Here is a 27,844-nt window from a genome sequence, read left to right on the forward strand (position 1 = left end):
GGGTCCCACAACGTCAGGCCCCGTAGCCAGAAATTTCGTTTGGAGTGGGACCAAAGTAATAGAAAAATAGATTTGGCTATCTTCCCCCCCCCCCTTCTTTTCAAGCATTTTCTTCCATTTCGGGGGGGGGGATCCCCCTCCCCGCTACGGCCTTGCACAACTTTAATTTACTTTGTGGTCTACGATGCCATCAAGACAGCCCGGCATTTAAGTGTGTGCGATCCTTAACAGGCAGTGTCGTCTTAATGTACGTCGCCCGTCCCCTCATGTTGCTGCCAGTATCCGAAATCGCTCGAAAGCGAGCCGGTTTACCATTCGGAAAAGTCTCTACGCAGAGAATAGGCAGACCTTCAACAGGGTACTTACGGGTTAGCGGCCATTCAAGTATTACGCCAGCAGATTTTTAGCCATTTGTGACCCCCTCCCCGTCAGCAAAACACTGACTCCCTTGTCAGCAAAATTTCGTCAGCAGCTTAGAATATTTCATATCTTCAAATAAGGGTGGGTTGATGACGTAAGCAATCTTCAAACCCCCCTCCCCCCGTCATCAAAAGTCAGCAAATCAATCCCCGATGACTTTAATGACTCATAATACTTTAATGACCCCTTATTCTCACGAAATCGGACAAAAAAACAAAAAGTAATAACTAAAAAAACTGCCAACCAAAAAAATCTGAAAATAAATTCTTAGGGACACACTTCTTTACCTGCTGATAAATAACAAACCGGGGGGGGGGGGGGGTCATAAATGTGAGAAAATGACCAAAAGAAGGGGAAAAGATGGCCAAATCTATTGTTCTATCACTTTGGTTCCCCCCCCCCCCCAACGAAATTTCTTACTACGCCCCTGAAATAACATAGCGAAGTTTGTTCGAAATCAATATAAAATAAGTCCACCCGTCATGTTCGTCACTTGTGCTACCAAACATATATTCTCCCTGCCCTCTCCTATGCCTGTGAAGCCTGGGATCCCGACACCCAAACCAACATGGACAAATTAGAATCTATCCAAAATAAGTCCACTCGTTTCATTTTCAACTGTTGGTCTTCACATGTCTCTATAACGGAACTCAAACGCGCCAACTCAATATCCAACCGCTCTCCTCTCTTCGACTTATTTCTCGTTTAACTTTTCTTTACAAACTCCTCCATGGGGTTTGGTTTTTAATATTGACACCTCCAATATTCTAATCCAACCTTCACATTTCTCTGTTAGACTCAATCATTCCAAAAAATTACAGCCCGTCTTTGCCTCTTCAGATTGTCACAAATTTAGCTTTTTCCCAAGAACTATTATCGACTGGAACAACCTACCATCAAATATTGTAGATTGCACCGCGATTTCCGAATTCTCTCGTACCATTAATCGTCACTTTCGCCATGTATAATTCCGCATCCTCTTGTATAGGCCTCGGCCAATCAATATTGAATAAATAAATAAATAAAAAATAAGTTTAACCGTGTTAAGAAAGATAGGCAAAAATCCGACGTAGCATTTAACTTGATATTTATGCTTGACACTCACATGTTACATATACCGCGGAACTTCCCCGCCTAACGGACAATCTTCTGATTCCCCCTGTCCCGTTTAATAGGGCTTTAATGTATTTCGATCCCCGTTAGCGGACCGTAAAATCAGGCGTTTTTTTTCAACCAATTTATCAATTTTTGGTCATATATCGAGAATTTATCCGATTTAACTATGATTACGTTTAATCCCAAGCTCATGTTGACAAATACGACACATCGTCAATTAATCGCTTAATTAACTGAGCATAAAAATGGTCCAGGATGGTGATTCCGAATGGGAATGGGCGCGGTAGCCCAGGTCGATAAGATACTCGCCTAAAGTACCAAAAGATGTTTAGAAGTGTCGCGAGTTCGATACCCGGTTCGTCCTTGTCAGAAAACATTCCTGACACAGGGGTACGGTAACAGAAACGACGACATGACAGCAGAAAAAGATTGCTACCACAGGGTGTCCCGCATCGAGGGGTTAGCGCACCAACCTTTCGATGAGTATAGAAAACAAGCCTGCCGTTCGGAATCGGCAATAAATTGTAGGTCTCGGTCTAATTAGCCCTCGTGTGCAGAAAATGACCGTGGTGCGACAAAAACGATCAAATGGTGACCGAATGGGAATGTTGGATTTGATTGTTGACACGCGTGAACACACAATGTTACAAGACTGATAATGTTGTTATGAATGCTTTTATCTTTTTCACGCTTATTTTAGTTAGATTTAATTTTTATTGCAAAATTTTTGCAGCACGCATGCGTATCATGTACGGGTAAAAATAATTAATTAGTTTAATGGAGAGAAGAAAGGTTATAAATTTTTCCATATATATATATATATATCTAACTTTCGAACTTTATTTGAGAATTATGCATAATCGCTGGTAAAGTGATAAATAATGTGAAATCTAATCAAACTTTCTTTATCGAGACGATTGGTGATTATGCGTAATCACCGGTGTGACACTTTTATACACTCACAGGAATATATACATTTTAACATTAAAATGTATAGGAATCAATTGCGACCGAAGCTAAACGCCGTATAAATGTGAAAGTTCGTATAAACGAGGTTCTGCCGTATATCTACCTCTCCATAAGCAGACACTCTCCGTTAGCGGACAAATTTTTCGGTCGCCCATTGGTGTCCGTTATCGAGAGGTTCTACTGTATTTTGGTATTTTTTATTTTCGACTTCGACAAGCACTGATACTCCGCATAACGTTTTTGTCAATTGCATTTTTATTTCATTCGCTCTTTTTTTCCCCGTCAATTTTATGGGCGCAAAATATTTCTAATTTGTCTTTTTTTGCTAGAGCATGAATTGCATTTTTTTCGAAGCAAAGTCGATGAAACATTAGGCTGGAGCTTGATGTTGCAACCAAGAAATTTTGATTTTGTTTACTTTTTTTTTTTCTCGCTCTTATGATGCAACCTTTCTTCTAGTTACCTAATGCCAGAAAAAAGACATTTTCACATGTTTTGCAATACTTATTGAAAACTAAACATGTTGAAAACGTGCTTTTCAGAAATAATAGAAGTCTCTAAACTGAAACGGGAGGTAAATCGAAAATAATCTTCAATTGCATATCACTCGCACACAAAAAAAGGAGACAGTAGAAGGGCTATAAAAAACACTCGTTTTTTGTTTCCTGAATAAACCTAATTTGTGAATTAATCTACAATCCTAACTGATTTAAAAGGAAGCCCAAGAGCGATGGCAAAATTCTTCTCAACCCTTTCAACACAAAATTTGGATTTAGCAACTGTTGTTGTAGGACTTGAAGCAATGTTTTCAAAACTTCACAAATGGAAGAAAAAAAAGAGATGAGGAAAATTTTCATTTGGCTGCAAAATACTTAAAATTGTGAAAAAGATGAAACGTGGAAGTATACTGGCCCCAAAAAAATACATATTATTGAGCAAAACGAATATACAGTGAAACTTCCATAGGTGGTCACCTCTATTCCGCTACCAACTTCCCTTCATAGCCAGTTTTTCAACGGACAATAGGCTCCATAGACATACATACAATAATCACCCCTAGTCCGCAGCCACCTCTGTATGCGGTCAGCGGCCAACTTATCCTCTGCCACTTCCTTATAGATAAAGAGTTGAAAAAAAAAATTAAGTTTTTGTGCGTTTTTTCCTTTCCCAATGCATCGATAGCTGGTAGTTGTCTTTGTATAATAACCTTATAATCTTTATACGTCATCATAAATACCTTTTCGGATCAATCGGATTTTCTGTTCACGTGTGACACTATCAGGTTGGAAACATTTGTGAATAAGATACGGCTAATGGTTATATGGTTGCTGGCAAAGCAGTTTAAGTAAAAGTTTGCAGTAAAAGTAGCAGTAAAAGTTTGCTCCCTGGGTGACGGGGTAAACCAGACAAATATAGTCTATGATCTTTACTGAATAGGTGAAGGATGTGGAAGTTTTGACTTTGCGGATGACTTTTTCACTTTAGCATGCAGAGATTTAGTAGAACAACAGTGAGGGAGTAAGAGAAATACGAGGATAAACATGTACAGTACTTTCTATATAAGGAAAGAACAGATCCCTTATAAAACGGATAAAGGAACTGATTGGATGATCTTTAATTTCAAGTGTTCTGCGTAAAATTGAGTGAAACCTCGACACACATAACGATACCGGACCAAGAAAAAAATATCGTTATGAGGGATTATCGTTATACAGAGAGGCAACCCTCACAACATACGTACGTTAGGGCCACACCTTTACATGCACACGATCCGGCGTGTACCGATTCGTTTGAAATCCCGCGGAGGAATGTATCCGCATGTATGCAGAGTGCTGTCTTAACGCATGGGCCTGCCCGGGGGCCTCAAGAGAAAGGGGCCTCACAAAAATTAGAACTGGTTCGAGAGTTTCCCAGGTAGGGCCTCGGAAAAATAAGTTGGCCTGGGTGCCCTCCAATGCTCTTAAGACGGCACTGCATGTATGGTTAAGTAGTTGTAGTATTCGAAGTCTAATTTCTAATCCGAAGTTAATTTCCAGGCTCTTCGCGAAGTGATCATGAGTTGCCACTCTTTCCAAACTTATTATTTCTCCAACTCATTTATTTTTTGCCGGTCTGCAAATTATCTCTCTCATTTATTTTGTCAGTCTGCAAATTATTTCTCATTAATTTTTTTGCTAGTCTGCAAATTATCAAATTATTTCTCATTCATTTTTTGCTAGTCTGCAAATTATTTATTTATTTTTTGTCAGTCTGCAAATTATTTCTCTTATTTATTTTTTGCTAGTCTGCAAATTATCAAATTATTTCTCATTAATTTTTTGTCAGTCTGCAAATTATTTCTTTTATTTATTTTTTTTTGCTAGTCTGCAAATTATTTCTTATTTATTTTTTTGCTAGTCTGCAAATTATTTATTTGTTTTTTTGTCAGTCTGCAAATTATTTATCTTATTTATTTATTTTTTGTGTTCCTGAAATTACTCTTCTTCCCGAAAACATTTAAGCTTAATTCTAATTTACTTTTCTTCCATTTACATATTTTTAGCCAGTCTGCAAACTGTCCTTTCCATTTACTTATTTTTTTGGCTTTCCTTAAATTATTTTCCTACTTATTTAGTTTTTGCGCCGGTCCTGAAGTTATTTCTCATCACTCTTTCGGATAAATTTCCTAAAAGAAGTTCCATGCCCAAGGTGGAGATGGCGCTCTTGAACTCTTAAGAGTTTAAGGTTATTTCCGTATTTTAGCGTAGTTTTAACTTTTTTCCCGGTCTTTAACTTTACTGTGCTTCTTTTATCCTGGCTATACATAACTGATATTAGGCACCGAGCTCATCTATCAACGTTATGTATGCAGTGTTTGACTTGTTTCTTTTTTGTCCCCCCCCCCCTCTGTGTGAAATGTAAATGATATTCTTGGCAACTATTTGACGCACCGCCACTGCTGGAAAAAAAAAAAATGCTCGGTCGCAATTACAGGGAAGTCTCCAAGATGTCGGTCGATGAAAAAAAGCAAACTTACTTTTTCCCCCATCACGGAGTCATTCTATTACACTCGAATCCCGTTATAACGAACTCCAAAGAGACCGGAGAAATCACTCCGTTGCAACGAAATTTCGTTATAAAGGAATTCCAGGTTTTTGCATTATTCCTATGTAAACTAATCTGGGGGGATTAGAAAAGTGCTCGTTAAAACGAGATTTTGTTTTCTATCTATAACGATATTCGACTGTAATTTAAAAAAAATAGCTATGTGAGCTGGAATTTTGATTTTTTTTTTTTTCCGATTACAGTTGAATGCCAGTGACTTTACTTTGCCAGGGCCCGCGGACCAAGTGATCTTTCTGAGGCCCTACCAGGCACATTCCCGGAAATTTCAACAAAATCTCATTTTTGTGAGGCCGCTTTTCTCTTGAGACCCCCGGGCCGTGCCCAGATGGGCCCGTATCTTAAGACTGCACTGGATCCGGTTGAAATTTTCTAGGATTCACCTGGTAGGGCCTTCGAAAAACCGGTTGGCCCGGGGGCCCATGATACTCTCAAGACGGCCCTGGGTTAAGAGCCTGTGAAGAATTCCGGATGTCCCCCCCCTTACGTGCAGCATTTGGTACTCTGGCCGTATCTTGTGCTCCCCTGATTATGATTGTATATCAAGGGTGCAACCGTTGCGAGGTTTTTTTTTCACTTTATTTATTTGAAAACGTGTCGCAGGCCAATTAAGAGCAGATCAATACGTCGCAGGTAACTCAATTTAGTGATCTGGAACTGCACTGCAGGTCACTCATGTAATGTGTAAATATGCTACGTGTCAGTCAAGCGTAGGCGGAGATAGACTTGAAGGTCGGAGAGGGTGGGCACGATAATGATGATTTAAATCTGTATGTACACATATACCAGGGCTGGACAAATCCCAGGTGCCACGTCACCATGGCGACTAAAACATCAGTATTGGCGCCTAAAATTTTCTTTGTGTAGTTACTAAATTGCAGGCTTAGGAGCATCCCAAAATGTTTGAAATTTATAGCAGCATATATGCCAACGTGAAAGAGGGTCACTATACCCTGAAAAAGGGAAAAGTAACATTATTTTGTACCTTTTTCTCTTAGGGTAAAAAAATTTTTGTCGCCTAAATTTTTTTTTTCTTGGCGCCTAGATTTTTTTACGATTTGTCCAGCCCTGACATATGCAGTGATACCTCGGCTAACGAAGACGATTCGTTCCGGGATCGCGTCAAGGCCGTCTTAAGAGCATCATGGGCCCCCCGGACCAAGTGATATTTGTGAGGCCCTAAAAGGTAAATTCTAGAAAATTTCAACCAAATCTCATTTTTGTGAGGGACCCCCCCCCTCTTCTTTTGAGGCCCGGGTGGGCCCATGCGTTAAGGGCACTGGGCCGCGTTCATTAGCTTAAGTTTCCGTGATAAATCGTTTAATTCGTTCCAGGCACTGCTCAACATTTAAAGATGAGTCTTTTAAAACACCAAGGAGTGCTATAGCAAAGACAAAGACTGCTGACAGAAGGGCTTCGGAATGGGATTATGGAGAATTTACAGGGAGATGAGGTTCGGAAGATCATTTTATTTTTCACAACAAACTCTATGTGCACAACCAACACCAGTTTTTTAGTCTACTACTGTAATATATTGTTTGAGTCTACTGAAGCTGGTGTTGACACAACCCAGTCGAGTTCGTAAGTGTCGAACTTCATTTGAGTCCACGTTCATTTGTGATGTGGTCAGTCAATTGGTCAGGAACTGCACCGCAAGTCACTAAAGGGATTTAAAATTGCACCGCAGGTCTCTCAAGGGATCTGCAAATATGCTGCGGATCTCTCAAATGATCTATAAATATGCCGTGGGCCGCTCAATTGATCTTTAAATACGCCGTGGGCTTTAAATAGGTGCCACGGGCTACTGGAGTGGCCTGGAACCAAAGTTGGCAGGTTTTTTGACGCATGATTCTTTTTATGTCGAAAAACGCAAAATCACAAATTATAATTAATATTTTGTTTTAATTATTGTAATAAATTAGTGGTTAAAAATAAAACATTATAGTACGCAAAGAAGTAAGTTTCTCGTCACATGAAGGCTAAAACCTATTGCGTTCAAAACATTATCCAAAAGCATTCATTTAGGTTTTTGACCAAGGTTTAAACCACAGTTTTTGACGCTTGTCATGTCAAAAACCCAACCCTGTCTGGAACTGCACCGCGGGTCACATAAATACTCTAGAATTGTGGCGCGGATGAGTGACTGATCTCTGTAAAATGAGTGATCTCTAAATATGCCGCAGGTTTTTTAAGTGATCAGGAAATATGTCGCTTAGTTTTATTTTTAGAAAATTGGGTTTGAGGACGCGGGCCACATCAGATAACTCCGAACACATGGGCGGAGATACGATGGGGGGTGGCGTGGGGGCATTGCATCCCCCCCCTAGCGTCAACGGTGGAGTCGACTGATCTAATGTATATATGAATTGACATCATCATCATCGTGCCCCCCCCCAGACTTCTAAGTCTATCTCTGCCTATGTCCGAAGACCACATTTAGCCCGCGGGTCAAAGGTTGAGCATATAATCGCTGTATATATAGTGATTATTTATCATGCATACAATTTATCCTTTTATAAATTTGTTCTTTTCAAACAGTTTTGTTTCCCATAATCCATTGGTCCCCTTTTTCAGAATTTTTTTTTCTCACCGACCCCTCCCCCCCCCCCATCCCCCTCAACTCAAGCGACCCACAGAATCCTATGGTATACCCGTAGCTTCTATCACCTCCACCCTTGGACCATTCCATCTACCGCCGGGGGCGATATTGCCACTTAAGGTGATTTTTAAGCAGGGGGGGGGGGGTGTGATATGGTGATATCGCTCAATTTGGGTGATTTCTAAGCCATTTTTAGCAATGATTGAAAACATTTTCAATAATTTGTCTGGGGTGTGCCACCTTTTTTCTTTTCGACGAATTTTGGTAACATCTGAAGCTTCTCTCCGTTGCTTGAATTTCGTGTCCTTTATGTTAGTAGAACGGCCTCTGGGTCGGAGTGGTTGGATAATCCCCTGTATACCCAACTGCACTGCAATCGTACCATCAAAGCGTGGAGTTCTTACCGTTTTTCTGGTTCTGCGTTCTTAATGGAAATTTTTATGAATGAAGTCGCCTGTGGGGTCGTGCTGGTGTTAAATCTTCTCTAAATTGTCGTAGTTCCGAAGCTCATCATCGTCTCGAGTTACTCTAGTGGTTCCAGACCATGTCCTATTAGTAACACTGTAGCCTCCTACTATGTGTGGTCGGAATGAGGACCGTGCATTCCTTCTCTCTCTCTCTCTGTGCAGATTGTTGATACCGAAGATGTGAATTTTTTGATTGATGCGACATGATGACCTTCATGTCGCTTTCAAGTGCGGGTCATCTTCTCATTTGTTTCCGAGTCATCGTTTTACGTTATTCTGGGAAAAACGAAACTACAACCATTGTAGGATTTTTTTTTTTATCCTTAGTGCCCAAGTATGTTACAAATTACTCGTAACTGTATACGTTCTTCACAGAGACCGTACAGTTTTGTCGCCAGTGGGCTATGCATACAGATTTTGTTACCATCCCATTCGCGCATTTCGGAATAGCAGCGATATTCCGCGATTATGCTATTTTCGACGTGAATACGTCTTTTAAATCATCTGCTGATGCTGGGTGCATTCGCAAAAAAGTTGCACAACGAAATAATGTCAACACTCATATCTCAAGTATTTAGAATCTATCAGTGTTATGTCTGAGGGTAGGTCTCGTTGATACAAATCCAAGAATGCCACTCTGGTTTTAATGTCTATTCCTATCTGCGCACCAGGCTCGCGGCCCGCTTTCGTAACGAATCTGCTTTACGCTGTACCCTCCTCGAGAGATTCGTAACGCAAATAAGAGCCAATGGTGTCACCTCTGATAGGCATTTTTGAAAAAGAAATCCAATCATACCACTCTTATTTTAATATCGCTTCCGGTCTGGTCACCCGGCTCGCGGCCCGCTTTCGTAACGAAATTGTTTTACGCTATATCGCGAGAAATTCGCAAAGCAAATAGGCAAAATTTGTGTCGTCTGATAGCTATTCCAAGGGCAAATCCGATGATACCAATTCCATTATGTCAGACCCAAAGAACGTATTTACGTCAAAACTTGCGGCTGTGTGTATGACACAGCCTACCCTATTCAACCAATCACGTCGCTTCTTTGTGTGGTTTACGATAATTCCCATTTACCTTAATATCTCGTACGATCTCTTGTGCTTTCGGTCACAAGGCTTCTTTATGTAATTACATTACTGCAATGTATTCTGACGGATTAACACGCTTAATGCCACGTAAACATGGTTTATTTACTCTAATTCGTGTAGAGGGAAAAACTAAAATGTCGTGGTTAATGGCAGCGAACGATGAAGATAATAATGCATTTCCCGAAAGGCGAAATGTTTCCGTTGCTTTACGGTACATGCTTTTGGTAGTAAACAGTTTTAGAGGTCTTCATTCTTCAACTCAAATGGTGTAGGTAGTAGTGTATGAAACTGCAAACCTGGAGATCTGACTGGCCTAGGGCAAAGAAGAAATTGTCGGGATCCTTTCGATTCAGGTCAAAGATGTGTTACACCAGGGGTCTTCAACCCAGGGCCCGCGGGCCGAATGTGACCCTCAGGTTTTTTTTCAGTGGCCCACCGACCATTTTGAGGAAAATTGTATTTATAAGATGGAAAAACGATTGAATTAAAAAAAAAAATGTTGTTAAAAAGTTTCTGGCCATTGAAATCTGTGCAGCTCTACTGTATTTAGAACTGTAAGATATTATCCAGATTCAGTAGTGATGCTCTGCATTTGGTATATTGAAAGGGCCGTCGTAATGAATTCGGGACACCCAGAGCCAAAACCGTTTCTGAGGCCTGTGATTTCATATAGGCTACATATTCCGAGAGGCCAAAAGTCATCATCCAAAATAATTACAGAATTTACAGAAATGCCTAAAAACACCTCGATGAAAGAAGTAATTTTAGAATTATTTAAAAATAATAATATATTTTCATAATTGATGAAAATTTATAATTAAGCAGCTTCAGAATTGCTGGAGAAGTAATTGCAGAATTATTGAGAATAATTTTAGAATGTAAAGGATGTAAAAATGGTTGTTTGTGTGACGAAGGTGGCTATAGTGGAAACATTAAAGTAATAACAACGATACAATCGGAAACTGTTTATCACAAACTAGTTGTTTTATATATGAACTAGCTATAATATACCCGGCGTTGCCCGGGTTTTCTTCAATGAGGCTTTTTGGATCATGCGATATCTCTCTCTTTCTTTGACGGACATGCAAACCGTTTCAAAGTTAACCAATATGGCGACTTCCAGCGCGATTCATGAAAGAAACAAATTTTTGATTTAAAGAAACTTGGAAATGAATATTTTTTCTCCTTTTTTAAGGGTGCTAAGTATTTCGATCCATCGTTATCCATCTGCCTGTTTCAGCTTCCAAAAATGCTTAATTAAACTGTGGAATTTCTTCGATATGTTTTACGGGCCCATAATTAATTTTTAAAAAAATCCTAAACTATATGAATTTATGCAGTTGAATATTAACAGACAATGCAGATACATTTTCATTTTAGAGCTTGAGAAGATATAAATAAAAAGTTGAAATCAATGTTATTGCATGAATATCCAACTCAAAAGTAGGTCTGGCTAATCACTTCATATTTAATCTCCTGGGCTTCGTATATCTCTAAGCGAACTCAATATTTCAAAAATCGATTATTTAATACAATTTTTAAAATTATTGATGGGGCTAAAAAACCCCACCAAATTTCCGCATTTTTGCAGTAAAATCGGCAATTTTAACACTGATTTCTATGGGAATCATCCTTTGCCTAACTTTCAAACTGATGCTGATGCTGATTATGACGTCTATTCGAAAAGCCTCATTACTGGGAGGATTGAAAAAGTGGCAAACCATTATAAAGGCATAAACTATTTATTATACATATACTAACAGGATTAAAGAAGTGACTAACCGTTGTGAAGGCATATACACGTCCGAAACGCATTGCTAGGGAACCACGGTAACCGAAGTAAACGTTCGGAAAGTGATTGTTAAGGCCCAAAAACCATTGTTGCCCGACAGTTTTTTTGCCCATTTGGGGCATTTGCCCTGGGCTGACGAAATTTTAAAGTAGCCTATCGTTCAAGTCGGGTCCTATTTGGTATATATGCAAAATTTGGCGACGATCGATCTAAAATTGTAGATTTGTATAGAGAACATACACACACACACACACACACACACACAGAAAATCAATTTTATATATATAGATTTATTATTGATTTCAATAAGCGATTTAGGATTTTATATTCGAATTGAGATTTAATATGGAATATAAGATTATATGCTTGATTTCCGATTGTATACGTAGATTGTTATCTCGCAACTGATTTTATACTTAGACTAGCTATAATACCCGGCGCTGCCCGGGTTTTCTTCAATGTGGCTGTTAGAAACACGTGATATCTCCCTCTTTCTTTGAGGGTCATGCAAACCGTGTCTAAGTTAACCAATATGGCGACTTCCTGTGCGACTCATGAAATAAACAAATCTAGATTTAAAGAAACATAGAAATGAATATATACTTTTCTTTCCTTTTTTAAGGGGCGCTATGTATTTCTATTCCCCCCCCCCGAACTTCAAGTTAATTATCTGCCTGTTTCAGCTTTCAAAAATGCTTAATTAAAGCTGTGGAATTTTTTCGATGTACTTTTTATGGGCCCATAATTAATTTTAAAACAACCTAAACTGTATGAATTGATGCAGTTGAATATCAGAAAATAATACGGAGACATTAATTTTTCATGCTTGCGAAGATATAAATAAAAAGTTGAAATCAATGTTATTACATGAATATCCAACTCAAAAGTAGGTCCGGCTAATTACTTCATATTCAATCTCCTGGGCTTAATATACCTCTAAGCACACACAATATTTCAGAAATCGGGAATTCTATACAATTTTTAAAATTATTGATGTGGCGGAAATCCCCACCAAATTTCAACATTTCTACAGTAAAATCGGCAATTTTAACAGTGATTTCTATGAGTCTCACCCTTTTCCTGACCCTCAAAGCGATGCTGATGATGATTATGACGTCTATTCAAAAAGCCTCACTACTGAGAGTATTGAAATGTAATTGTATTGAATAGTAGTATTGTGTAGTATTGAAAGTATTGGCAAACCATTACAAAGGCATAAATTATTATACATATACTAACAGGATTAAAGAAGTCACAAACCATTGTAAAGGCATATACACGTCTGAAACGCATTGCTGGGGAACCACGGTAACCAAAGTAAACGTTCGGAAAGTGATTGTTGAGGCCCGAAAACCATTGTTGCCCTACAGTTTTTTTGCCCATTTGGGGCACTTACCCTGCTCTGACAAAAATTTAAAGTAGCCTATCGTTTAAGTCGGGTCCCATTCGGTATATATGCAAAATTTGGCGACGATCCATCTAAAATTGTAGATTTGTATAGAGAACATACATACACACAGACAGACAGACAGAAAATCAATTTTATATATATAGATTGACATGTTCAAAATAATTAGGGGTTTCGGATTTTTTTTCTTCCGAGTCACATTTTCATACTAAATTCATGTTGTAATGAAGATTTTTCATTTCCTTTTGTGACTGGAATAGATTTTTACTTTACCTTTTCACAAGACGGTAGCCCCAGATCGATAAGACGCGTCGCGAGTTCGATACCCGGTTCGTTCTTCGTCAGAAATCGTTCCTGGCACAGAAGGTACAACAGAAACGGCGACATGACCACAGGAAAAGATTGCTACCGCAGGGTATCTCCACACCGAAGGAGTTAGCGCACCAAACTCTCGCCGAGTGTAAAGAAGAGGCTGCCGTTTGGGATCGGCAATAAATTGCAGGTCCCGGTCTAATTAGCCCTCGTGTGCAGAAAATGACTGTTTTACGACAAAAATTATCAATTATCATAAGAAAGTTTCTGATGACTTCGAAATTTATTTCAGCCTATACATGATTCGCGCAGAAAACTTGGTCATTTTTACAGATAAAATTTCATTCGGCTACGTATTGATAAGGGGCCATTCAAGTATTACGTAAGCAGATTTTCAGCCATTTTTGACCCCCCCCCCCGTCAGCAAAACGCTGCCCCCCTCCCTTGTCAGCAAAATTTCGTCATCCGCTCTGCCCTTCTGAATCCAACTCATATTTTCATAAAGGGTGGTTGATGACGTAAGCATTATCCACCTTCCCCCCCCCCCCTTGTCATCAAAAGTCAGCAAATCGGAAACCTCCATCGATGATGACATAACACTTGAACGGCCCCTAAGTAAGTAAGGCAAAGGGAAAAATTCGGCTCCTCACTTGTCCGGTCTCTGGAGCACAAGAAACACCTTTTGAAGTAAATTTCTTAATTAAAATCCACCTCGTTGTTAAACATTATCTTTAAAGGATAAACAAATGAAAGTGAGATGATGGCTTACTAAAGAGTGCTGTTTTGAGGATTGAGTTTTCTGGCGTTATTAACAACGATATAACTGGACCAAAAAAGCAGAAAAGTCTGCTTTGAAAGAGGGACGTATGGTCACGATAAACAATGGCATGCGGCTTTCTTCTGAGGGGAAAAAAAAAACAGGTTTATCTCGAGGTCCCCTAAAAAGACTGGAGCTTTGTTAGCCTCCCGCCAGGGACGGTGCCAGTGATGGTAACTCATGGGAAATTTCCCATACTCTTGGGAAAAATTGGCCAAAATTTGCCCAAGTGGGAAATTTTGCGAGTTCATCAAACAAAAGAATTTTTTGAAAAAAATAGAGATTAATGCAGTGCAATACTTTTTTTTCTAATACAATAACAATTATACAGAGCTTTTGGCAATACTTTTCTATTGTAAAATACTCGATTACGTATTTTTCCCGCTACATGGCAGCACATTTTTCGTAATGCGGGGGTAAAATTTAATCAAAAGGGAAATTTTTGAGGGAAATTGTGCTGGAAGAGGTTACCATCACTGGACGGTGCATAAATAAGGCTTCGCACCCGGGTGACAGGTAAAGTGTTGTTGCGAACATTTTATTTATTGTCACAACGATTGCGTTTATAACGAATTATACAATGTATAACGATTAACGAATCTATAACCCTATGAAAGGGCCCCCTCCCTCAATCTTCTTCCTCGTCTTTCAGAATTTTCTCCGGCGCGACCGCGCCCTGCGGAACAAAGAGCTAACATCATGTAAGCGACAGAGACTAGTCGCGTGCTCGGTCTATTCTATTTATTGCTGACAATGGTTTCTTTTCTTCAACATTGACTTTGATTTATATTTGGTTACCATTCATTTTGTGCATTTCTTTTTCAGAGAGAGCACGAAGCGCCTGCATGAATAGGAGAGACATGGCAGGTTACCATCTCGCTGTTCCTACTGTAAGTTCAATATTATTGAGAAAAATTTATTATTTCTGATTTCGTACGGCAGGAAAGCGTGCGGGAGGGTTTAAATTTTTCACCGTGGCACCCTTTACAGAGCTTACAAAATTTTCACGCGCATGTCAAAGCGAAGGACCGGGTCTGAGAGAGGTCAAAAGAGCAACTAAGAAACAGTGCCGTCTGAACGCATGGGCCCACATCCAAACTTTCATGAGATCTGATCAAAAATTTCGGGAGTAAGCACGCAAATACGCAAATTGGTTGGATAGCATTTCTGGCCAGGTGGGGCGGGCCCGGATAAAAACACTTCACCCTGGGGCTCTTGATGGCCCTGGCAAGAAAATGTTCAAGCAAATGAATGACTCATAGAACTAGGCGTATTTACGGTGGCGGGCTATACGGGGCGCATGGGAATAAATTTAAGGAATGAGGGGTGAAGAAAATTAGAAGGCCGGCAAAACCATAAATAGGCTTCTGTGCATTGGAGACCCGTCTAGCCAGGGTGAAGAGGGCCCAGGGGCGTAGCCAGAAATTTCGTTCGGGGAGGGGGAACCACTTACATTTCGGGGGGGACCAAAGTGATAGAACAATAGATTTGGCCATCTTTTTCCCTTTTTTCGGGCATTTTCTGACATTTCGGGGGGACCAGACCCCTAAGTCCCCCTCCCCCTTCCCGCGCTACGCCCTTCAGAGAGCCTCATGTGCATCACCCCCTTGTGATAATGAACGTTGGTGCAGCGATTTTCAAGAATGCAAATTGTACCGCAGGTAGTCCCAGCTAGGTCGTTGGCCCCCTCAGAACATCACTTTAGGTGTTCTAGGACGGCTCTGTCCACACCACGTGACCCAACCAAAACATTGCAGAACTGACTGTGCATGTGTGACTCCGTGACCGAATCCCACGAGACAACAAACCACCTACACGTTCACCACCTCCCATCCCCCTCCTCTCACCCTCATATGAGTAATACGAGCGTGACGTCACACACATCGGAACGTAAACATTCTCCCGCCCTCTCTTGCCCCCACCCGCCATCCCTTGTCTCCCTATTATCATACAAAATCCTCATTTCATTTCAAAGCCGGCAGATGGCGCGGTAACGACATTGGCGTAGGGGTGGGGGAAAAAGAACCTCACATACCCAACTCCCGTGGGTAAAAATCAGTCCCTGAAAAAAAAAATGTTTTTTTCGTTCGTGTTATCCATGTATGTATGCACAGTGGATCTCCTGCTGAAAATATGCGGGGAAAAAAATAATAAATGTTGGGGGGGGGGGATTTAGGATACACAGACAGAGAGAAGAGGGATAGAGGAAGAGAAACGTTCGACGAACTGCTGAATCGCTTTTGTTATTTACGTTCTGCTGCGGGGTTTCCCATTCTGCTTCCAGACACTCTCTGTATTCTGATGAGAGAGGGTATTATGGGTAGACAGTTGTAGTTGGGAGTAGGGAGGGAGAAAAGGGGGGGATGACTAGGAAGTGGTGACTGAACGATCGCCTCTCTATCCACCCCCCCCCTTTCGTAACTGTGGCATCGATCTGTTTTTGTTCTCCCCACCCGATCCCCCCCCCCCAACGGACCGACCTCTCGGAAGAGTTCATTCGTTTATAGCCGCGAGAAATCGGGGGGAGGTCCGTCGGAAGAAAATCCAGCCCGCAGATGAGAGAGGGATGAGGATGATGATTCTCTCTCCTCCGTGGAATTAAGAGCCCGGATGGGTTGTTTTAGTGATTCTGAGAGGAGAGAGAGAGAGAGAGAGAGGGGGGTGTCGTTCTGTTTATTTTTTTGGTTCGAGGAACATGACTGACAATCTCATAATTAGAGAGAGCCCGGATTATAAGAATTAAGAAAAAGTGCCAAAATATGCACTTACAAAATTTGCATTAAAGAAACACAAAGTATGCACTAAAAGTCCTGAAAAAGTTAAAAATTCCGAAATATGTGATGAAAATGATAAAATATGCTTTTAAAGTGCATATTCTATATTTCTTAGTGCGTATTCATTTACAAAAGAATATCCCACCATATGTATATGTTTCTGCCAAAGACTGTGGCCGGTCCCTATATATTGCCGCGAAAGCCCAAGGTTGGCCAGTTCGCGAACTGGCCGGTCCTTGTATTGTATCGATCCCTATGGTTAGTGGTCATGGCCCCCTTGTCATATTTTTTTTGTGATAATTATGGCCATTTTCAATCAGCCATAGCTATTATTGTCAACGCTAACGAGATTCCCGTGCTCGTTAGCGTTGTCTATATCGATGTCTAGCACAATATCGATATGTCTCAAATAACATATCGAAAGAAAATACTCTTTATGTGCTACTAGCCATAATACCCGGCGCTGCCCAGGTTTTCTTCAATTACTGGAAGGATTGAAAAAGTGACAAACCATTATAGAGGAACATAGGCGTACACGCTCGGGGGGGGGGGAAGAATAAATTTTTCTTTCTTCTCAATGAGGGGTTTTTACGTTTTTTTTCCTGCAAAATAACACTATAATCTCGGCTTGAGGGAGGGGGTTTAGAATTGCAACCAACCCCCCCCCCCCCCGCTCTGCGTACGCCAATGTATAGGAATGAACTATATAATGCAGGCAGCATTAAAAGATGTAACAAACCATCGTAAACGCAATGCATGTCTGAAACGTATTGCTTGAGAACTGCGGTAACCAAAGTAAACATTCCGAAAGTGACTGTTGGGCCCAGGAACCATTGTTGCCCGACCGTTTCTCGCTCATTTTGGGCATTCGCCCAGCACTGACGAATTTTTAAAGCTGCTTATGGTTGAATCCCGGTCTTGTTTGGTATATATATGCAAAATTTGGCGACGATTGGTCTAAAATTGTAGATTTTTATAGAGTAGCTTAGAGGGTTACTATAGCCCAGGGGCGTAGTCAGAAATTTCGTTCGGGGGATCACTGTCATTTCGGGGGGGGGGGGGGGCCAAAGTGATAAAACAATATATTTGGTCATCTTTTTCCCTTTTCTCGGTCATTTTCTCACATTTCGGGGCCGGGGGGGGGGGGGGGCTACGCCCAAAGTCACACCTTGCTATAGCCTGTAATTCCCAAAACTTACCGAGGGCCAAAAAATTATTGGAATGGGACAAAGGGGGAAAAATTGTAATGTGTATTATTAATTGTAATTATAACCCTAAATAAATTCGCCTCTTCCAAAACAGTAGGGGACTAGGTGAGTGAGTGATCAGAAAAGTCAAGGCTGTAGCGAGGGGCCCCGAAATATGAGAAAATGACCGAAAAAAAAGGAAAAAGATGGCCAAATGTATTGTTCTATCACTTTGGTGTTCCCCCCCCCCCCCCGAACGAAATTTCTGGCAACGGGCCTAAGAAGAGTGACCTAGAGAGTTTGCAATGCAAGCATGTGGTGAGTGAGCAAAAGAAACTTAGAGCTTGAGCAAGCATGTGAATGAAGAAAAGGGTTACCTACAGAGCGAGGGACCAGGTTAGTGAGTGAGTGACCTAGAGCGTGTGCAAGCACGTGAATGACTAAAAAACTGATCAGGAACGCGTGAAAGCATGTGAACGACCAAAAACAAATGGCATAGAGCATGAGCAAATGATCAAGAGAGTGACCTACAAAGCAAGGAACCATGTCTGTAAATAACCAAAAGAGTGACCTACAAAGCAAGGAACCATGTCTGTGAATGACCAAAAGAGTGACCTAAAGCATGTGCAAGTATGTGAGTGACCAAAACAACGTGCAAGCATGTGAATGACTAAAAGAGCGACTTGGAGAATGTGAGCATGGGAGTGACCAAAATAGTGTGCAAGCAGGTGAGTTTTCCAAAACAGTGTGCAAGCAGGTGAGTTTTCCAAAACAGTGTGCAAGCAGGTGAGTTTTCCAAAACAGTGTGCAAACATGTGAATGACCAAAAGAGTGACTTAGAGAGACAGGTGTGATTGCAGAAGATGGGGAGGAGGAAAATGCGGGTGATAGCACAGGTTGGCGAATTCGAGGAAAGAGTAGTCAAGAAAATTGTACTAGAAGAATACACAGTTACAACGCATTAAAATTCCTCGAATTTACTGAGGCGATCGGTGATTATGCATAATCACTGGTTTACAACTTTTCCCGTTAAATTTACAGGCAAAGAATAATTCAGAGAAATATTCAAAAATCATTCCATGTTATAGTAATTAAAAAAAAGTAGTTGAACTTTAACAATGTAATGTGGGTACAGCCCCTATACAATGTACTTAAGGAAAGGAATAAAAGAAATTAGGGGTAGAAAAAGGGAAAAGAAAATTAAGAAGGGGGAGATGAAGCGGAAATGACGTCATGCGCATCTTTCTTTCAAACCGAGCACAACTCCTGTCTATTTACAGACAATTTACTACCGGTTGAGTTGTGCCGGAAGTTGTGTGAGTGAGTACCTAACAGTCTGAGTGCGTATATGATGTTTTACGTGAATTAGTGTTGCCATCTATATTTCAAATTGTGAGTGAGGTGTAATGATTGAACATTTGTAGCGTTGTAAGGCTGCTGCTGCTGCTTTCTGTGGCGAGACATTTTAACGGAGAGATCGGCTCGTATTCGCGCCTCGAAAAGTCGGGAACCACAGAAAACCAACTTCAGCCGACCGTTACGAGCATCTGCCACCAAACCTATTATTCAGCTCTTGGGAGGCTTGCCTCTCTTCCCCCTCTCCCCCGATACAAATTGATAGTAACTTAGAAAAGGTAGGAGGAGGGGCAATTACCCATTTGCTTTCCCCCACCAGCTTCAGTATACCTGAATATACCGCATGCGTGGAAAAGTAATTGATACTTTGTAAAACGCTATAATTTTTTTTTAAACACCGCATTGTCACGTGATTCGCGTGTGGTGTTGATGTTGAACGCTGGTGTCAAGTTTCGATCGTCCTTGCGACAATTAGTTGCAACATTTCAAGAAACTGCTGGAGGTAGGTAGGGTAAAGGGTTGAATAGCTACTTACTACAACCTACAATGTGTTTGTAACAATTACTCCCTTCTTTGTTGTTATATATACAGCTTTCCTCTTTTTTTTTCAATCATTATTTATTTTCTTTTGCTTTTTAAGTTTTGGTCACGTGCTAGTCATTATCTTTTTTTCTCTTCTTTTCAATTGCTCCGCTTTGTTAGGTGTCATTACAGTGTCACGTGGTCTGAACTCTTTTCAACAGGAGGGAAAAAAACGTTTTTTTGGCGGCACCTGGTCTTAAGACCTTGAGAGATAAATTTAGACCGCCTTTCCTGTCTGTACACGTTTCTGCTTGCAATAGAAATTACGTTTTAAGAGGATTATGCATTCAGAAAATAAAACGTTATAGCTTCAGGTGCATCCCTGATTGTGATCGACTTCATTTTCAGTTCGAGGCCTTGACCCCCCCCCCCCCAAGTCAGTGGTTCTCAAACTTTTTGTCACACGCGGCTTCTTTGTCCAATTCATGGTTCGTCTGCTGCTCCCCAGGATAGTTTGATGCATATTTTCCCAGGATAAAAAAATAACACTTCAAAGGATAAATAGGCAAACTAATTGATATTTTCAGATCACCGTGACACCCCTAACATAGGTAGGTGACGCCCCTAGGAGCCGCGACGCACACTTTGAGAAGCACTGCCTTAAGTGAATACGTATTAGTACAGACTGAACTCGTGAGCCTGCCCGGGATGGTCTGGTCCTCGTAAGTTTGGGCCCTAGGCAAATATGAATTTTTGGGTCCCTTATATCGTCTTCTTTGAGGCAGAGATTTGCGCAGGGGAAGGAGCCATGTGGGCTGTGTATGAAATACAAAAGGCAACCAGTTTCGGTGACGAAAAATTTGTGAGCCCTGGGCGCATGCGCCGTTTTTCCATGCGAGAAACAGGTCCTGGTGCAGAGAGGTACTCATTAAAATGAGATCTGCTTACAAATTATGAGAGTAAGCATGCAAATTGGTAGGTAGGCATTTTCAACCTGGTAGGCGACCTCAGAAAAATCACTTCACCCAACTAATCCCATGATGTTCCTAAGACGACCGATACGTATAGGAATACTCCTTCAGTAGGAAGATTCAGAATGGAGATACATATGATTCCCATCCAGTGTGCATAAGATGCCGGGAGAATGCCTCCCTGATGTATGGAATCCCTGATATACGGTATATACAGTGATCACATCGCATGGCTCCCAAATCCTGCAGCAGGATTCCTAGGCTTGGATCTGTGACTGGCTAGACTTTCCACGGGCCCCCTCCAGAATGAATTTATATGGAAAACCAAAAATAGAGAGAATTGCCCTAGTGCCCCTTCCTCCGCAGTGCCGTCTTAAGGTAAAGGCACACCCGAGCACCTCAAAAGAACAGGGTGCCCCAATAAAAATGAGATCTGGTTGAAATTTTCGAGAATATGCTTGGTAGGTTCCCAAGAAAAATTACTTGGCCGGGAACCTATGATGCTCTTAACGGCCCTTAAGACGGCCCTGTCAGCCCCCCCCCCCGAAGGGGGGGGAAGCTTTTAAAGACCCCTTGAACATCCGACTCCAGAAATAGGGGAAGCACTTACTTTGGATTCTAACATAAAACTAATTACCAACCAACTGCTCGAACCGGAGAGCCGTAAACTTGCAATTGGTTTACTTCCTGCATATTTCACTAGGGCCGTCATACAGGCGGACCCATCCGGGCGTGACCCTGGGGGCTAAAAGTGAGTTCAGGGCCTTGTGATGGTGAGATTCAGTACTATGCTTCTCGAGAGTAGATGATGCTTGGTAGACAGTCATTTTCAGCTTCGTAGGGAGCCCACAGAACATGACTTTGGCCGGTGGAGGCCCATAGTTCACCAACTACGGAAATCCATCTCTTGTAACGAGCTGTTGGCTTTTTTACTTGAGGTGGACGTCACTACACCTGAATGAAAGTCGGGAATGGGACTCCGCGACCTCACATGAATGATTTATGCCGTCTTCACACCAGGGCCGTCTTAAGAGCATCATGGGCGTGAGGGCTCATCTCAGGCTAAGTGATTTTTCTGAGACCCGTACCTGGAAAATTCTCGAAAATTCACTCGAAACCACTTCTCGTTTTACTGAGGCCCCTCTTCTCTTCAGGCCACCGGGCCGTGCGTTAAGACGACACTGCTTCGCACAATGTTACGGAGGTCCAGAGCCACCTTATCAGCGTTATGATTCCCCTACCAGACTGTCACGATGAGAGCTGCATAAATAATAGCCTCAGTATTTTGGCGTCAGAGCACCCTCCCCAAATTAATTCAAAAATCAGTTTCCTACGTGAAACGTATTCTTCAATACTTCGGTAGGAATACCGTGATACGTTTTATATTCTCATCTTCGAATGAAAATTTTCGGAAATCCCTGACCAATGTCTTTCGATTAGCATTCACCTGAGGACCTCTTGTACACACCGAGGAAACTAAGCACCCCCCTTGTGCTTTGCTGAAGTCACTCGCTGTATTGTCATTCTATTTTCTGGCTTTGTTCCGAAACATCTGCTTGCTCTGATTCTGCTTTGTTCCGACTTTCTGCTCGTTCCGTGGACCCGTACGTATTTTCCGCTTTGTTCCGAAACATTATCCCAGAAAGCCCTAGGCAGAACTGTCTTAATGGTTACGCATGGGCATACCCAGCCTAAGGCCTCGTGATTCGCATGCAGTCGCTTGATGACAGTATCTTCGCATCTTTGCTCCTATTAAGCGTACTTTGCATCGTAAATAGCATCAGTTCAGTTGTAGAGGGCCTCACCGAAAGGGACTTATGATGTTAAGATTGTTCTGCTCCCCCCCCCCCTTTTAGAAGAGTTGCGAACCAACTTTTGAAAATTATTGAATTTAGACTGTTGCCTGAGCTTTTTCTATATGGAGCCCTTCACATTACCCCAGCTACTTTAGCTCTTTGGGACGTGCTCTATCGAGCTCACACTGGGTATACCACTACTACGTATTCGGCCGCTAAATCGACTACAGCAGCGGTTCTCGACCGGTGTGTACTCTCTAGGGGCTCCGCGGCCGCTCGAGGAAAATTAAAAAAAATAATTATAATATTTTTAAATAGTAAAAAGAAATCAGTAACTTTGATGAATAATTAAAAAGTTGGCCTACGGGGCTCCGCCATAGAATTTTTTTACTTAAAAGGGCTCCGCGAGTCAAAAAAGGTTGAGAACCGCTGGAATAGAGCATGGGTTTCCAAAGTAAAGCTTCTCCCGAAACCCTTAATATTAGGCTGTTCCGTGGAACGCTCAATGACAAATGTTTGAATAAATTTTGAACATATTCGAATTTGAGCCAGAAAAAAAATTTGTCCTGGGACTATATGATGTTGCTGAGACAGTAGCTTGGACACTTTTTTTTGGATATTTTTGATTATTTATCCAAAAAAAATGTCCCTGCTACTGTCTCAGCAACATCATATAGTCCCAGGGCAATTTTTTTTTTTCTGCGCAACAACAAAAAAAAAAATCTCCGTACACGGAGACACTAAACGTTTATATTTTGGGGTTATTCAAGTATTACGTCAGCATCTAGGGGTGGGGTTCGGATTTGCTGAACTTCGATGACAAGGGGGGACGGTGGTTTGAAGGTTGCTTAAGTCATCAACCACCCCTTTTTGAAGATATGAAATATTCTAAGATGCTGACGAAATTTTGCTGAAGGGGGGGAGGGGGTTAGTGTTTTGGAGACTTTAGCTGACAAGGGGGGGGGGTCAAAAATGGCTGAAAATCTGCTTAAGTAATACTTGAATGGCCCCTTTGCAAAATTATTCACTCTGGAGAAATGGAGCCTTTCTTTTTGTTACTTTTGCTCAAAACCAATAAACGGGTAAAAATAAAATTTTATCAGAAAAATATGTGCCTCCTGTAAAATATTGGGAATAAGTATTACATGAAAAACATAAATGAACTGCAACCCCCCTTTCGCCACCTATCAAACAAAACTGTTATAATTCTTCGATTGAAATTGGTGACCAATTTCTGATTAATTTGCCGGACAGAAAAAGTCGATATACTATGATATTAGTGAATATTTTATGAGTGATATTGTTCCGGACAATATCCACAAGACTTCGAGATTGCAAAACAAGAAGCGGTTCGACGGACAAACACAGATTTATTTACAGAACAGCAATTTACACGTATTTACAAGCTAATCAGAAAGCTAACAACTTTCTCGCAAAGCTCAATCAGAACTGACTTTCCATCCAGTCTCTCCTCTTGTGATCGCCTCACTATTTATAGCTCTGGTCGAAACTTCGAGAAAAAGAATATTCCACAAGTTTCTATTTCATAGTACCAGGTTTGTGGCGCCACTGTCTGGAGGAGCAGATCCCTCTGGAATGTTCTCTGACAACCCTCCACCAATCGCACGTTTTTGTGCTAAACCGAAACCGGTATCAACTGCTGTTCCCAACAGATTTCGATATTTTTGAGAGCCATCGAACAAATCGCGCCATCTATCATCTATAGATCGTAACAATATAATATTAGTTAAATTGTCACTTTTGATTTAAACTTTTAGTTGTTGCTGTTTGTGTATAGGTCAGCGGTTCTCAACCTTTTTTTCACTCGCGGAGCCCTATCCAGTATATAATTTGTATGGCGGAGCCCTGTTTGACTCGAAGAGCCCTTTTCTGTATATAACTTTTATGGCAGAACCTTGTAGGCCTCTTTTATTTATTTATCAAATTTACTGATTTATATTATTTTCCTCGAGTCGTCATGGAGCCCCTGGGAGGTGCACTCGGAGCCTTGGTTGGGAACCTCTGGTGTAGATCAACTACCTTAACAGAACAGAACAGATTTAAAAGATAGTTTATAATTCAAAGTTAGTTTACCGTACACAAACAACAACTAAAATTCTGAAGCAAAAACGTGGCAATTTAACCAATATTATTACTCATAAAATAATTTACTAATATATCATAGTATATCGACTTTTTCTGTGCGATAAATTCATCAGAAACCGGTCATAAATTTCAATCGAAGAATTATAACAGTTTTGTTTCATAGATGGCGGAAGGGGGGTTTCAGTTCAAATATTGGTTATGAACAAAAGTAACAAAAAGAAAGGTACCATTTTTCCAGAGTGAATAAGTTTGCAACGTTTAGTGTCTGAGGATGACACAACGTCTACTGTGCACAGAGTTTTTAGCTGAACAAAGAGAAATTCCCTACAATTGTACTGGGTGGTTATGAATAAACGGACACTACTCAGACGTATGTAGTGCCCTTCTGATGGAGGTATTTTGATAAACTTGGTATATAGGATATATGGACCATGTGGGGGGAGATTCAATAAAAGATAGTTCAATTTTTGACCACCAGGTGAAAAAGTGCCAATTTTTATCGCAGTTATCTTTTCCTATTGGCCAAATAACGTATATACCAAGTTTCAATGAAGTACGTCCACGACACAACCGACGCTACATAGATCGAGTAGTGTCAGTATAATTAAGCTGAGTAGTCAGTTGAATTATACTGACAGAATCCTCTCTCTCTCTCTCCAGAATATTGTTAGAGGATAAAAGAAAATCCCAAAAAGCATTGTTTTTACACTTATAATTTCCTGATGAAACGTAGAATGGCATCCATGGGGCTTCTCGAATCGAAATTTTTGCTTCAAATTCGAAGTGCAAAAAAATGTCATATTACTGTTTCCAAGTTATCCAAAAGTGGTCTGATTTTTAAAATTCAAAATAAAGAACAGCTCTGCGAGTTATTAGTAACAAGAAAGTTTCCTCCTTTGAAAGATCTCCAGGTTCCGAAATATTCAAGGGTTCCGTGGCGTTTGATCATGCGGAACCCCAAAAAAAGCTGCCACGGAACACCAGTTGGAAACTCATTGACTAGAGCTACACACACACCACCCTCTTTGTTCAATTTTAAAGATATACAAGCTTCCTATACTCATAACACGCAGATCTACACACGTCCTACGCGCAAGTCTGAAAGTACACAAACTTCCTAGCATATGAAGCAGGGCTACATATGGCCTACGAAGTCTGAAAATACATACATAAGCTTCCTAGCATATGAAGCAGGGCTGCATACGGCCTACGTGCAAGTCTGAAAGTACACGAGCTTTCTAGCATATGAGGCAGGTCTATATACGGCCTACGCTCAAGTCTGAAAGTACATACATAAGCTTCCTCGCATATGAAGCAGGGCTACATACGTCCCAAGCGCAATTCTAAAAGATACGCAAGCTTCTTACTCGTATCAGGTACGGCTACACATAAGCTTATGATTATCAAGTAGGGCTAAGCACGTTCTTTAAGCCTTTTCAGGAATCGGCAAGTTGGTGCGCATGTGTAGAAGGCGTGCAAGACTACTGTACAGTATTTCTAAGGCAAGTGTTCTTAACCTTTTGCTTTCCCGGACCCCTTTCTGTTTATAAAATGAAGGCAACGGACCTATTTACAAAATAATATTCAGTACCTTGCAGTGTTGCTCATTGTTTTCTCATCTAATCTTACAGATGCCTCCCCCCCCCCCTGAAATGTGCACGGTTACGGTAAACCGTGTGTTTTATACACACGCCTTCTATGCCATGGAAATGCTACGCAATGTGGGATGGAACTCAATTGTTTGGAGTTAGTGAAAGCGTGCATCTTATTATTTATAGCACACATGCTCAACCTATGACTCGCTGGCCAAATTTTGCCCTCGGAGTCATTTGATGTGGCTCGTGACCTCAAATCTAGTTTTATAAAAGTTAACCAAGGGACACATTTCAAGACCAATTAAGTGGCCCATGCTGCAGTTCCACATCCTTTTGGTAGCCCGTGACACATTTCCACACCACTTTAGTGGACCGTGTCACATTTACAGATTACGAGTGGCTCGCGACACACTGCACTTTAAGTGACCCTCAATGCAGTTCCACATCATTTAAGTGGCCTGCAGCGCATATCAAGATAACTCAGATCACCCGCGACAGAATCACACCGCAGAACAGTTCCAGAGCACTTAAGTGACCCGCATCACAGTTTCAGATCATTGACGACGCTGTGGTGGTCGAGTAGTCATAGCGACGGATTTGCCGAGTTCGAACCCCACCGTCGCCACAGTGGTGGTCGGCTGAAGTTGGTTTCCTGTGGTTCCCAACTACGAGGCACAAATACGTACCGATCTCCCCGTTAAAAAGTCTCACCACAGAGAGCAACAGGCTTACAATGGTACAATTATTCAATCATACACTTCTTAGAAAAATTGATGGCAGATGGCAGCAGTACACATGACAAGCATTCCACAGAAGCGCAACACGTACACGCTCATTCCAACATGTATCAATTTGTTAGAAATTCCGCAGAGGAATGTGGACGATGTGCATGTGTGGTTTAGTAGTAGTCGTTCCACATCATTTGAGTGTCCCGCGGCATATTCCAGTGTCCCTAGGCACATTCAAAATCGCTTGAGTGATCTGCAGAACAGATCCAAAACACTCGAGCGGCCCGCTTCGCGTTTACAGATCACTTAAGTCACCAGCCACACAGTGACGTCTTAACGCATGGGCCGCAAGAAAAGAGGGGGCCTGACAAAAATTAGAACTGGTTCAGATTTTCGAGAATTCTCTAGCTAGGGCCCCAGAAAAATCACTTGGCCCGGGGGCCCATGATGCTCTTAACACGGCCCTATTACCAGCGGTGCTGTCCCAGACCACTTGCTTAAGTGCCCCCCCCCCCCACCACCACTATACGTTTTCAAATGTAGTACTCAACATTCTCTCCTGAGGCATTGTTCTTGATAGTGGGCGATAGAATGGTCCAGGGGGGGCGATAGAATGGTCCAGGGGGGGCGATAGAAGCTAGAAGGACAACATATGATCTTATGGATTAATTTGAGTTGGGGGGGGGGCGATGAGAGTAAAAAATTTTCTGAATCA

The 27,844-nt window shown here is 41.3% G+C and overlaps 1 protein-coding gene across 1 annotated transcript in view; it reads left to right on the plus strand.

Moving 5' to 3' along the window:
• The window catches only part of LOC149087991 (sodium-dependent proline transporter-like), a 118,775-nt gene that overhangs the window by 24,760 nt on the left and 66,171 nt on the right, over positions 1–27,844 (plus strand). The window contains exon 2 of the mRNA XM_089243456.1: positions 14,920–14,984. Coding sequence (XP_089099582.1) covers positions 14,940–14,984 — 45 coding nt within the window. The 5' untranslated portion in view covers positions 14,920–14,939. The remainder of the gene's footprint in view (positions 1–14,919; positions 14,985–27,844) is intronic.

This window comes from Pholcus phalangioides, unplaced genomic scaffold, assembly GCF_987345545.1.
Source record: "Pholcus phalangioides strain wild (caught in Gottingen) unplaced genomic scaffold, Ppha-v1.0 ptg000003l_1, whole genome shotgun sequence".
Classification (NCBI taxonomy): Eukaryota; Metazoa; Arthropoda; class Arachnida; order Araneae; family Pholcidae; genus Pholcus; species Pholcus phalangioides.